The 13848-nt window shown below is 40.6% G+C and overlaps 1 protein-coding gene across 2 annotated transcripts in view; it reads right to left on the bottom strand.

Moving 5' to 3' along the window:
* Positions 1–10538, bottom strand: part of BNIP2 (BCL2 interacting protein 2) — a 32779-nt gene extending 22241 nt beyond the window's left edge. The window contains exons 1-2 of one of the 2 annotated variants that reach the window (XM_072402274.1): positions 10332–10538; positions 1443–1556 (exon numbers count right to left, since the gene is read on the bottom strand). In XM_072402274.1, the coding sequence (XP_072258375.1) occupies positions 1443–1556; positions 10332–10393 (176 nt within the window). In that variant the 5' untranslated portion in view covers positions 10394–10538. The remainder of the gene's footprint in view (positions 1–1442; positions 1557–10331) is intronic. The other variant, XM_072402275.1, reaches the window with a different exon arrangement.
* Positions 10539–13848: the final 3310 nt, after the last annotated feature.

The raw sequence follows: 13848 nt of genomic DNA, 5'->3' as shown, positions 1-13848 counted from the left end.
ATCAGCTCCCATGGAGACTGTCTGGAGGACAAAATCTATGAAATAAGTCACTAGCCCTGGCTACTGCCTTAGTGGTTGGAAGGAAAATGTTTAACCCTGCAACTATAAAGACCAGCAAGTAATCTCACTACTACTGGAAGACTCCCCATCCAGCAATACCTATACCATGCAAAGACATGGAACAGTCATGATCCAAAGCTGAGCAGCACATAGAGGGGAAGTAGAGGGAAATAGAAAATAAAGAGGGAGAAAAGAGATAACAAAAAAATAAAAAATATAGAAAGAAGAAGAAGAAATTTAGAAAAAAAAAGAATATTTAAAAAGGATAAAACAAAACTGGTTACTAAAAGGGGATCCACATTAAAAAAAAGGAAGAGGATTAAGAATTTTAGTTATAAAACAGGGAATCAGTTATTCCCTCAAAACATCTTCCAGGTTCATGTGTGTCAATAGTAGCAACTGATTCCCTACAGGGAATGTCAGTGTCCCCATTTTTTTAATAACCCCCCCCTAGAGATATCATTATTATCACTCAGAAACTCTCTTTTCTTTGATGCCAATAAGCAAAATCCTACAACCTGGCTAGGAGCCAGAGGAAGGCAAAGAAAGAAAAAATAAAATATATATATTTTGTAGACTTTCTAACCACACTGTATGAAAATGCTCTTACGCTACAGGTAACGGAAAACCCTTTTTAATTATTATAAAAATTATTCAATGCTAAAAGGTGATTCTTTCAGAGTGACCTTGTCACCCACTGTACACCATTCCAGTTTCCAGGAGAACACACAAGAACCCTTTAATAAAAATACATGTAAATAAAGAAAACAAAAATGATTTTTGTCCAATATTTTGCCTGAGGCCAGCAGCACATTTTAAAATCTATGCCTGTGCAAAAAACATATTCAGAATATTAACAATTTGTGAAAATTCTATCATGATTTTTATCTCTTGAAATATACTGCAAGTACAGGAAAAATACCCATCAATTCTCCAGGAAATCCAGTGAGTTTATATGTGCGAGTATAAAATCAATAACATATATGGGGGGGGAGGGTTCTGTTATCAAACAGAGAAGTAATCAGGCAGGGTTGATAACAGTTTGGAATTTGGGTACAACAAATGAAGTGCTTTTAGGTCAAATGGGAATTGGCAGCTCACTGGATTTCTGGCAAGGTCATCAGGTGTTTTTCTGTACTTGTAGAAGGTACAAACATGTATTGTAAAGATTTATTATTTTTTGTACCCTAATCAGGGATGTTCCAGTCCGTTGTCAATCACATGACTGAATCTAAACATTTATCACTGGATCTGCCTCACTGACCACTCTCATAATTCCGTTTCTCTTTATTAAACACCACAATATTCTTAACATTTTGTGAAAATAAGAACATTTCCCATAAATTAGGTAAAAGTAAAAGCAGGATTTCAGTTACAATTACCTAGGAAAATCTTCATCCTGCCATTCTTCCTTCAGTTCCACTCCTTCCATCCTCAGTCTTGCTTCTGTTGTAGCCACAGACTCGGCTTTTTCAAAGGATCCAGACTTGTCCTGGCTACAATGAAAATAAAATAAGAATGTGTACAGTCAGTCACAAGGATGGCTTTCCATTAAAAGTTTCCTAAAAAAAAACAATAAACTGATAATCTAAATTGTATCCATATATTTGTTTTACAGGTTATTTACTGACATTACAAAGATTCACAAAAAGGTCAGAAGATTTTGATTCCACATATCATGCATAGAATGTGGCAGTACTTGATCTTGTACCCCCTCCCCAGGTTTGTGCTAGGAGTGGACTTGTTTGCACAGTCTTCAGTTTGTATAAGAGCACAGCAAGAGTTCACAAAATATTTGTAAAGTGTTGGCAAGCTTTGAGCTATGCTGATACCTGTAATGAAAACATCAGTTCCATTATGGGGACTTTGAACATGGATCATAGAAGCACTGACAGTAAAGTTAAACAAACTTTTTGTAGGCTTTCAGCAAGATGAAAAGTTCACCTAAACCTCATTTTAACAAGGCTGCTAAGTGAAGGCAAACACTGTATTGCAACAAATGGATAGGAATAAATATCCCAGGGTCTCATAGGCTAAATGTGCTTGCTAACTGCATTACTAGCTATTTCCTCTTATCTCTGAATTTACCCAGTGGGAGGGTCAATCAGATGTGACACCCAAATAAGAAATAAATGACAGACATTTCCCGGCATCACTGCATTACAGGGAAACTATGTGTCTACATAATGTATAAATGTAAGTGGTGGGCAACTGCAGGACCGAAATTTGGTTACAGAAAATGAAAAGGCAGGAGATGTCCTGGATGTGTGTGGAGGTGTACAACGGGTTTGTGAATTTAAAAAGTTCACTTCTAAAAGTAATGCTTCTAATTTACACTTAACAATGGTTTTCTTTATTTGATTTGGGATTTAGTTGGGATTTAAGTTGTAACTTTCAGGTCTTCAGGGAACCCCTGCTATGAATCACTATTTCCACAACTCAGAGTATATTAGTTCGGAGGTCAGTGAGAAGAATGTCACCCTTACAGAAAGCCAAAACGATCATTGGTGTCAGACCTCAGAGGCACATTCTTCTTGTGGCATTCTGCTTCTCACAATTCTTTTACAGACTAGAGAAGCAGTAGAAATAGCTACAAAGTAAACCTAGCATACATGCAGCTTTCTGTATCACACCGCTGTAACATTTTGTTCATCTTTCTGCTGAGGAATGCAAGATGGAAAGACCTGAAAACCCAGAATTCCTTGCAGCCTCCTAGAAGGAAAAAGTTTAGCCAGTGGGAAAAGCACTAAACAATGAAGTCAGGCTTCAAAAGCACTTATCAGTTGTACAGCTGTAGGACAGGAAACCGCTATAGGAAAACAGTCATACAGGTTTGGTTTGCTTATAAGGAAGCAGGAAGGCCGCTTAGCTATTCAACGACATGTTTTACATGTGACCTGCAAGATTTTCCCCTCTAAATAGTCAGACATAAATCAGCTATAGTGAGACAATATTACACATAACCTGCACGTACAAGCACAAGAGAAATATATATATAGTATTGTATAAGTCTATTTTTTTCCCACAACAGCAATGTTCTTTTTAAATTAATTAGGAAATTGAACTATTATATAGTCCTCATCTCTTTTAGACGCATCCAATTACACCCTGTCCACAGGTCCTTTTATGCAGGGGCAGAACTAAAGAGCAATACTATACACCAACACCTCTGGGCCTGCCGAAATCTCATCCAAGACAACGGGAACCAGCAGCAGTCTCAGGGCTTTTGGATTTCCACATTAGAGACGCACTTACATGTAAATATGCATTAAATATTATATTTACACAGATAATCCTATGGGAAGACTTCTGGTAAAAAAATAAGGATCTGGTTAGCGGTATTGATATTTGCATCAATAATACGTCCAACTTAAAAGCTATTGCACTTGATGGTACATAAATACGAAGCTAGGTGATTTACAGCTTAGATGATGATAATGTATGTTATTGTGTTTGCACTTAACAAATTTTGTTGTAGCTGCTTTTATTATTAGGACGAAAAGGATATTTCAAGAAAAAGATTTTATAGAACATTCAATGAACAGCGATCTCATGAGGTCTTTCCTCAATCTGCCACTGCTGATCAATGAATGACGATCGGGAGGGACCTCTATGCATGTCAATGCATATTATTATTATTATTATTATTAAACAGGATTTATATAGCGCCAACATATTACGCAGCGCTGTACATTAAATAGGGATTGAAAATGACAGACTAATACAGACAGTGATACAGGAGGAGAGGACCCTGCCCCGAAGAGCTTACAATCTAGTAGGTGGGGGAATTTCACACACAATAGGATGGGCGATATGTAGTGGTGGGAAGTAATGAGGGTTTAGCAGACAGAAGAAGATGGGTAGGCAAGTTTGAAAAAATGAGTTTTGAGCGCTCTTTTAAATGAGCAGAAAGTAGGAGCAAGCCGAATAGGGCGAGGAAGACCATTCCAGAGAGTTGGAGCAGCTCTAGATGCTAATGCATAGAACAGACACCATGTGTACAGCTCTTGTTCGATCATCTTTCACTGAAAACATGAAAAATTAGGTTTGGGATCTACGTGAACAGCCCAATAAGTCTCCACCCAATCCAACAGCCCCTTTCCTATATAGTTGTGAATAGATAGAAAGGATATTGTACAATCAGAATAAACACTCTTAAAACCCAGGATTAATATTACCCAATAACAGAACTTTACCACAACTAATAGTTGTGATAATATCCACTTCAGAAGAATAATTCTTTAGAATAATCACTGTCCTGGTTGGTAATTACTAAGGATTTTCTTCTTACATGAATGCTGACACATCATATGGAGGAAGCTTATATTATGTAGTACAGTCATCGTTTACCAAAGAAAATACAATTATAACCCATTTGTTCTAAAACCTAGAGATAAATGTTAATCAGTGATCACATGTCAGCTCATTGCATGCTTACATCAGCTGGAACCAGGAAAAATGTTCACAAAAGTCTGCTTTAGGGAGTACAAATGTTCTACCCATTTGTTTCTCCACAATCCAGAACGCACCCAGCATGGTCTACCACCAACAAAGTTATTTATTGTGGAAACAAGGCATTCCAGCCCAGTGCATGACATACAGGTATATGGTAAAAAACAAAACAGAGGTCACAGGAGTTAGGAAAGTAAAATAAAGTGCTCAGTGAAGGGGAAAGATGGGTAAACACGGCCGCTAAAGTTTAAATCTCTCACGGCTTCACTTTTAGCGACACGGAAATCCAATCACAGAAGAGATACTAATACTGTTCATATTGGCTGGAGATAATGGGGTATTAATGGGGTGTACATTGGGGAGAGCAGGAAAGAGCTATCGGGGATAAAGATAAAATAATTTGTGAGAAAACATTCAGGAGGTAAAGCGCAACTTAACTAAAAGCATTCATTGCTGGGAGATTTACGGCTTTTTCACTAGCACACAGCTGGAAGCTCCTAGGTGTACAGCGGCCGTGTATCTGGGAAGGGCAAACCATGAGGTTGAGTTCTTTGTTGAGCCCATGGCAGAACACTGCAAATCACTTTTGGTCGATGTGGCCCCTATAGTTGTTTGAAGAAGATACCTTACTTGTTTCTTCTGCCAAACATCCTTTCCCAAGCCCATTGGAAAACTTACCAAGTGTGGCCTGCCAATGGCTGTGGGGAAGCACTGGAGATAATCGGGGACAGATGATGTGCCATGGCACTGTGGGGGTCTTCTATGGACTGTCAGCATTAGCGATAAAACCCAAGAGGTGAGACTGCCATACCAATGCACAAATCCTGAGAATACTTTTACAATATATAAAATAATCCTGTTTTAAAGCTTAACACAGTATTTTTATTTGTGTATGTATAGGTTTTGTATACACATATAGAGTTTTTTTTAAATTCCCAAGAATTTGTATTTATGGTCATAAAGGTCATTTATTTACACAGCTCTGTCAAAGTGCAGAAGACCGTTTTTTCTCCCTTGTGCAGTTAGGTTACACCTACAGGTCTCGTCCCTCCCCCAGTCTATGAATGGACAGCAGAGAAAGGCAGACTGATGAAGTCATTCTACTGCTCTTTATCAGAAGGTTCCCTATGAGCACATGAATGCTATATTATAGTCAACTGGCACCATGTGCTGCTATTTACCTCTTGGACACTAAGCTCTGCTGTACATTAGATTTGCAGGATAATCATTTAATTTATCAACCAAATCAGATGTGTAAAAAAAAATAATGTATTATGAAATACAGAGCTGCATCAATTCAAGTCTTTTATATTTGCTATAAATGCGTAACCATAAGGAAAAAACGGATTATGATTCCAGAGCCAACTCATCTATTTTAGTGAATTGAACCTATTAGTAAATCTCCTGGAGGGTATACCCAGCCTTGCTGCTGAATTGGAGCCTCTCAATTTACAATGGTAATGCTCTAAAAGCAAATTTTTTATATTACATATCAGATGAATTAGAATACTTAATCTGATGCAGTATGCTATTAGGATTTGGCAAACTTTAGGACTGAAAAAGAAATTTGGAGCAGTTTCAGCAAAGACTTAAATTCATGCCTGCTAATGACACCGATATACAGAAGAAGTGCTGCACAATAAACGCCACAAAGATGACCAGCAAACAGAATATTCTCAATCCATGTACATAAAAGTAACTTGTTAACAGAAGCTGGCTGTATTTAACAAATTTCTGCTTTGATATGATGGTCCAGTAGGATGATTTAGCAAGGATCAGGTCATTAAGACAGTAATTCAGGCAACAAGGAGAACATCTGGCACTAGGTACCCTCTCTGTCACATTCACAGTTTCCAATGATTTTCAGCCTTTTAGCTAGGAACAAGAATATTTTCTGTTCTTATACAATACTCTGTGAGGAACACCCAGGTACCTTTGGGGGGATGTCTGTGGTGAGAACTCCATGGATGAAAAATATGGAGAGTGGGAGGTTCTGGAGGACGGCTTTCATCACCGCCGGCTAATGGGGATAGGAGCTGTCTGGTTTGGCCGAGGGGGAGAATGAGGTTTGCGGTGTCAGTGCCCCTGTAGAGAAGTCTGGGGGGAAAGGTCAGCCATGGTGTTGCAATGGGACATCATTATTTAAACATTTTTATGTATGCTTGTCCACATTCACAATTGCAAAGAGATTAGTTGTCCTTTTGGGTCAGAACCTAAATGTTGGCGTTGGGGAGCTAAAGCCCTTGGGTGTGTTTCTCTTCAGGAAAGTCTCAGCTAAAGTTATGGAGGAGGACATGGCTCGATTCAATCCACTAAAGCATTGTGGCCACCCAGCGCCGAGTATTCGGAAAACTAGTCCCATGTTTGGAGCATTACGCCCCAGGGGGTTCAGGAGTGTAGTCACGATGTGCATTTTATTTTGGGTTTAAATGGGAATCACTATTTAAATTACACTTCTGCAGGCTTTAAATTTAAGTGTAAAACATAAATGTCCACAGACCTTTCCTAGAAGCTAAATATTAACATCTGTACAAAATTAGATATTTTTTTAAAAGAAATACAAGAAAACAGTTCCACAGATAAAGCGAAAGGTTAAGCACTGTGAATAAGGAAGCTGCAGTGCAATTATTTCTAGACTGAAAAAATCCCAGGTAGAATACCATGTTAACTTTGTTCCCGCTTTTATCAGTTTGCTGAATGTTACAGTGATCTACAAATGTTATAGTGTATATTTTTACCTGAACAGGCTGCTGCAGAAAATAAGCAGGCATTAAAAAGCATAGAAGTAAATGTAAATAATAACTCTCAGATATGGCTGGATTATCAATAACCATGCACAAGCTTTTCCTGCCCTAGAAATACATTTATCACAAGATTACAAAAATAGCAGCACACCCATTATGATTAATATAGTGTTTGCAAAGCTTGGTGTTGGAGACACCATGCATTATTATTATTACTATATAAATATAAATATAAAAAGCATATCATGAAACACAAAAGAGGCTGCAGATGACAGCCCTGCATAGTTGACAAACACAAGCGATGACACAGGAGGAGAAGTTTCATTATGTAAATACCTAAATTTAATGATTGGTTTCACATAGGGAGTGAAAGACCCCCACCTACAACATAGAAATCCCATGAGGTTCCATAGCGGTTCTTTATATTGCTACATTGAAAGGCACTTTTCTGCTTTAAAACGGCTCTGTAGGAATAATTTAGAAAGCCAAAAACTGTGCATGGTTTGCTACAAAAAAGAATTCAAGGCTGGAGTGTGACTTCATTCCTTTGTACAATAATACGGAGGTTTTGTTGTGCTGATTGCAGACATGCAAGGACTCTGAAGACCTGCCCAGAGGTGAACACAAAGGTGTAAAATATGCTGAAGACATAAAACTTCTTTGCCATTTGAAGGTAAAATGAAATATGGCTGTCAGTAGTAAGTAAACTGGAAGTGAATTTGCTGATGAATATCCTATGACAAGAGGAAACATGAGATCCCTCAGCTAATAGTTCTGATGAATTCATGCCTGGAGGGCACTTTTATATACAGAGCCCCACCTTGTTGTGTCATGTCAGCAGTGCTTTGTGTAATGCTAAGTATAGTCTGCAGAGAAGCCAGGTGATTCAGGAACAGCCGTATTCTGCCATAGACTTCTAACTAAACCCAACCAACCCATCGGAAGAGAAGCGATATCTGTAACCTCACCAAGGAGGAAGCTATAGGTAAAGTCCTTGTAAAAAGGACCATAAAAAATCAAATCCATGGAGATGTTTTTAAGCTGTGTGCTGCTTTTTACAGGACGCAGGGATTGTCACATTTACTGCATGTTATTGTGTAAGAATGAAAAAGCTCTACATGCACTGTACTGACTCTGCAATGTATGGTAACAGTTCACTTTTTTAAAACCAAACTCTACACACATATGAAAAGTCCATAGCCAGCCTTTATTTTTATATGATTGCAGAATGAAAATATTACCAATTTCATGTGACCCCCCTCATTACGTCCATATTGAAGTTCCTGGGGGGTGGTCATTCCCAGGGGCTCATTTTAGACTTGCCGATAACTAAGGCTTTGTACTGCAGGCTCACCAGTATGCATTAGCTCCCTGGCAGTATTTATAGTTACATAGTAGGTCAGGATGAAAAAAAAAAAAAAAAAAGACAAATCTATCAAGTTCAACCACTAGGGAAATAAACATATCCCAGATTTAAAGCCCTATAGGACATAGCTGGTCCAGAGGAAGGCAAAAAAAACCCTGGTACAATTTCCTTCAACAGGGGAAAAAAATTCCTTCCTGATTCCATGAGGCAATCGGATGTCCCCTGGATCAACAGTCACTGTTATCTTTACTTTAAATCCTTAATACCCAGTTATATTCTGTGCTCCTAGAAATCATCCAGCTTTTTCTTAAAGCAATCTATAGTAGTTGCTGAAACTACTTCCTGAGGGAGCCGATTCCACATTTTCACAGACCTTACAGTGAAGAATCCCTTCCTTATCCGCAACTTAAACTTCTTTTCCTCCAGACGCAAAGACTGCCCTCTTGTTCTTTGTAATGATCTCAAAGTGAATAATGGGGAGGAGAGTTCTCTATATGGACCGTTTATATATATACAGGGTGATCATATCCCCCCTAAACGTCTCTTCTCAGGGGAGAATAGATTCCGTTCAGCTAATCTCTCCTCATAGCTGAGCTCCTCCATTCCTTTTAATAATTTAGTTGCCTTTCTCTACACTCTCTCCAATTCCACAATGTCCTCTTTGTGAACTGGTGCCCAAAACTGGACTGCGTATTCCAGATGAGGTCTGACCAACGCACATTAAGTATTTTGAAATGTAAAAGTGGTACATTAAAAAACAGTATTTTAAATTTCTCGCCTGGCCTTGCCCTTAGCCGCACACTCGGCAACAGATGCCAGCCGGGCATAACCTGGCAGGGGACCAGGGGAGGAAAATACTGGGCATCGCTGGAGGTCACCGCAGGCACTGCTTACCAGGTAAACTTTTTAAACCCTCTGGCAATTCCACCCCCCTTACGTCACCTCCAGAGGGCGGCAATGCCAAGTGTGGCTCGGGGTTACAGATTTTGTAATGGATAATTCACCCCGAGCCACACTTGGCATTGCCGCTAAGAAGGTTAAAGAAAAATGTATCCTTACTGCTGAATGATTTTATGGTCCAAGAAGTGACTCTATACCATCCTTCCATTAATACCAGGGAGCTGCACCACAGGGCACTGTGCATGACTGACTGTAAGCTCTGCTGCCCACGCACAGAAGAAGGTGGCAGCGCTCACTGCATAGACCCAGCTATTTCTGCTGTAGATGATACGGTACAAATACATGAATACCAAAATCCCCAACACCAGCCAATCATGTAAGAAATAAACATTTGCAAAAAAATCGAGAATCTGTATGTCACTAAGTGATCCATCCTGCCAGATTGTCTGTGGTTTTCTATGGGGAGGACGCAGCGGGACGCATTGTCGCTCTGCCAGTCCCCTCCACATAACCAGCAGGATCTGTACAGCACTTGTCATAATAATCATCTTTAAAGAGTCTTAGATTGCAAGCTCAGTTGCCCATCCTGTCTATAGTTATTCCAGGATTATCACGTGCAGCCACTATTACAACGCTTCGGTATAGGTTGGCGCTATAGAAGTATTACACAGCCAGCACACAAATACTGATATTGCTGGATAATTAGTTACATGCATCGTGCTGTCCATGGAATGTACAACTCTATTACAAACACCCAGCACACAGGAAGACCTGAGGGGTGACAGGCGCCCTCCAGCCCGGACACTTACTCGGCATCGTGCAGCTCCGGCTCCTCGCTGCTCATGTCTGCGGGCCCATCCCCATGAATCATGTCATCAGGTAGCGGGCCCCGGGAGGCAGCCACACGCACAGCACAACAAGGAGTGGCCCGCACGGGTCCCGCAGGGATCCCTCTATGCGCTCGGCCTCCCGTAGCTTTCCAAGGCTTCAGTGAAAGCAGCCGCCGCGATGCATTGTGGGAAGTGTAGTTCTGCGTCTTGTTGCGCCCTGTTATTTCTCGCACTATAACTACAACTCCTAGAAGTCCAAGCGACACGCACGGCGTGAAGCTGCGATGACGCCCTCTGGAGGTGACGTAAGGATAAGGCAGGTGACTGCTGGTGGTCGGGGGCTGTGATGTTATGCGCAGGGAGAGGCATGCGTAGGAGGAGGATGTGTCACTGTCACCAATTACACTGCTTTAGTAAAATAGGGCAAGTTTACAGCCTCTGCTTGTTTTCTTGTCCCTGTGCAACAGATGTGTCTCATTTCCTGAGTGGTCACCAAGGCAGCAAATGTAATAAAATGTGCAACAAAGACAGCAAAGAAAACTGACCCTTCCCCAAACTACCCAAAGTGGGCTGGGGTAAAGCTACTCACTGTTTTTTAGGCATCAAATATTCTTTACATACTATAGAAACTGCAACAAAACCTGGCTAACTCACCTGTCCGCATTCGAGCGCCAGACGCAGCCATCTTCCTTCCAGTCTTTCTCTTCTGGATGGTCTTTGGTCATGTTGGGATGACAGCCATTAGGGATGAGCGAATGAGAATATTAAGTTCGATCTCGCGCTGAAAATGTAAGCGAGAAAGACATTCTGATCTGAGGTCAAGCTCTCGCCAAACAGGCATGATGCAGCCCTGGAAATCCTCTGCAATCCCCGGGCACTAGAGGGCTAGAGGGTAAATAACTCTTCTAAATGAATGCAGCCACAGCTGCAATCATTGAGAAGATGCCCAGCACAGGAGAACCTCCTGACATAGTAATATAAGTATCTCCTACAAATGATACATTTGTATCTGTAACAGATGTATCATTTGTAAGAGATACTTACATTACAATGTCAGGAGGTTCTCCTGTGCTGGGCATCTCCTCAATGATTGCAGCTGTTGCTGCATTAATTGAGAAGAGTGTGCGATCCCCGGGGCACTAGAGGTTTATTAACCTCTAGTGCCCCAGCAATCGCAAACAGGAGGATTCCCAGGGAATCCTGTGAATCCTCCTGTTATAATTTCCTTGCGGAACCATCGAAAGTTCGAGAAAATTTGCGCAAGAATGCCAGAGGGACTCCGGAACACACAACAGAAGCCAGGATTGTAAGGTTTCCCTGGCAATCAATATAAAGATAGTTGAATACACCCAATCTTTGTGCTTTTAAGCACAATTTTGCTTCATCCCCAAATTGTTTATTTTAATAATCAAAGAATAGGGACTTTGAGAAGCTAAAAAAATTCCGATTAAAGAGGAACTAAACTGAAAACTGTGAAAAAAAAACCCACTTACCTTTAATCCCGCAGAGCAGTCCAAACCATACAGGGGTGTACGGCATCCGGACACCGCCATCTACGTCTCTTCTTCCAGGTTCTTCATCCTACGTCACCCGACCCAGGCGCGAGATCGGGTGACGTAGGATGGAAAAAAAACATGCCGATCTCACTGCGCACATACACAGCTCAGCTTTGTGGCCAGAAATCTGAAGCAATAAGGTAATGACCTGCCTGATAGTACTAACCTAAAAATGGAACTTTAGTTTCACTTTAAATACAGAAGTGAGTTAAATACAGTAGGCAGAAAGTAATTGCAGAAAGTTGCTCAAGGAGTTGCTTCAAGCTGCATTTAGTTGCGTTTGCTCAAAAAGTCAATTTCTATTGTTCATTGCCAGGCAGAGGAGCATAGTAAAGGTCCATGGATCATACAGAACCACCTACGGGGGAAAGGACACATTACAAACAAGGCTATAATCCAGCACCACCCAACCATTTGTGTACCATGGGACAGTTTTATGCAAGAAAACTTTTCAACAAACCTCTTCTGTAATTTAGTTCAGACAATCACACAAGCCAGTTTACATGATTGACTGAAGGAAATGACGGGAGAGGTCAGTGGGATCCCTCCTGTAACAGTGAGGACAGCAGACCACAAGGATGACTGCGGCCCTGTTCAGCATGTCCTGGTAATGGTCTGTTGCCTGGTGGTTGAGGATTTCTGCTATAGGTCATCTGTAGGGTAAATTACCCATTGCACAGCCAGTACTGATAAGCTGGTGTTATTAGAAGTAGAATGGCTCACTTTGTAGGTTTAGTTTAAAATTTTCAGTGAATTTACCTTGTTTTTGCTCTCCATTGTAGGATATGATAACCCTACCCTGCTCCATCAACTTACTGTTGGTCTCCATCTGCAGTTGAAACCGATACTGTTTGTTGTTTTTCAGTCAAACTCTGATAAAACCATCTATATTCTTTGACTATTGATCCAAAAGTTTACTAAATATTAAAGGATCAAAGTGGTTTGCTTTTCCACAAAAACCTGAATTTTGTACTTATTGTAAATAATGTTTTGGAGCATGTTGAGGAGGACGCTTTGATCTTCCTTGGGTCCAGGTTAGGGAATTGGCCCACTAGCCTCCATCTGTTACTAAAAATGTCACCCTTGGGTGGCCTGAATCTTCAAAGTTCAATGGCAGAATCATTTAGGATTGGAAGCTTAGCAATGAAGAGACACAAACCAGTATATTGGAGACTTTGCTCCCTTTGACCTAGGCATGTTTTATACCACTGTGGGTAGCTGTAGGTTGGAATCTGCAAAAGACTTAGGGCTCCACTTATAAAACAGGGAATCAGACATTCCCTCATGGGAATCTACCAGGTCCATGTGTTTCAATGGCAGTATTTGACACCAGGGAATGTCAGATTGCATTCCAAGGAGACAAATTTTATAGGCCAAATGACTATAATTTACATATCTATATATGTATATAGAAATGAACTGTTCTTTTTAAATACATATCCTTATCCTGGTGCAGTTTTGGTAATTGAGCGTAGAATGGCAGTTGTTCAGGTTGCAGGAAGTAGTGAACCCCTCTGTAACCTACTGGTACCAAAGAGAAGAACATGGGAGATGGTAAGGATGCAGGTTTCTGAAGGCACAGAGGTCCAGTCAAGGACCTAACCAGACTATGGATGCCATCTTTTACCAAATGATGACATTGGCAACAAGTTTTTCTTTACCCACCAGACCATTAGCCATGTGGTAACCCCAGGATGTGTTTATACTCCAACTGCCTGGATAGTATATTACTGAAAATGCTGCACTGAACACCCAGGCTGTGGGAAGGGGTGACCTACCTTATGTTTATGTCTTGACAGAAATCTCATTTTATTCATTGAGTAAGAAGTCAGCTGATGACATATTGGACTTACATTACTAATCTACAATTGTGAATTTTGCAGTGCTCATTATCTCTCATTTTAGCAGGAGCAGCCAATGAGAACCCCCACTTCCCCTGT

Source organism: Pyxicephalus adspersus, chromosome 2 (genome assembly GCF_032062135.1).
Source record: "Pyxicephalus adspersus chromosome 2, UCB_Pads_2.0, whole genome shotgun sequence".
Classification (NCBI taxonomy): Eukaryota; Metazoa; Chordata; class Amphibia; order Anura; family Pyxicephalidae; genus Pyxicephalus; species Pyxicephalus adspersus.
This window is presented reverse-complemented; position numbering and strand designations above follow the sequence as displayed.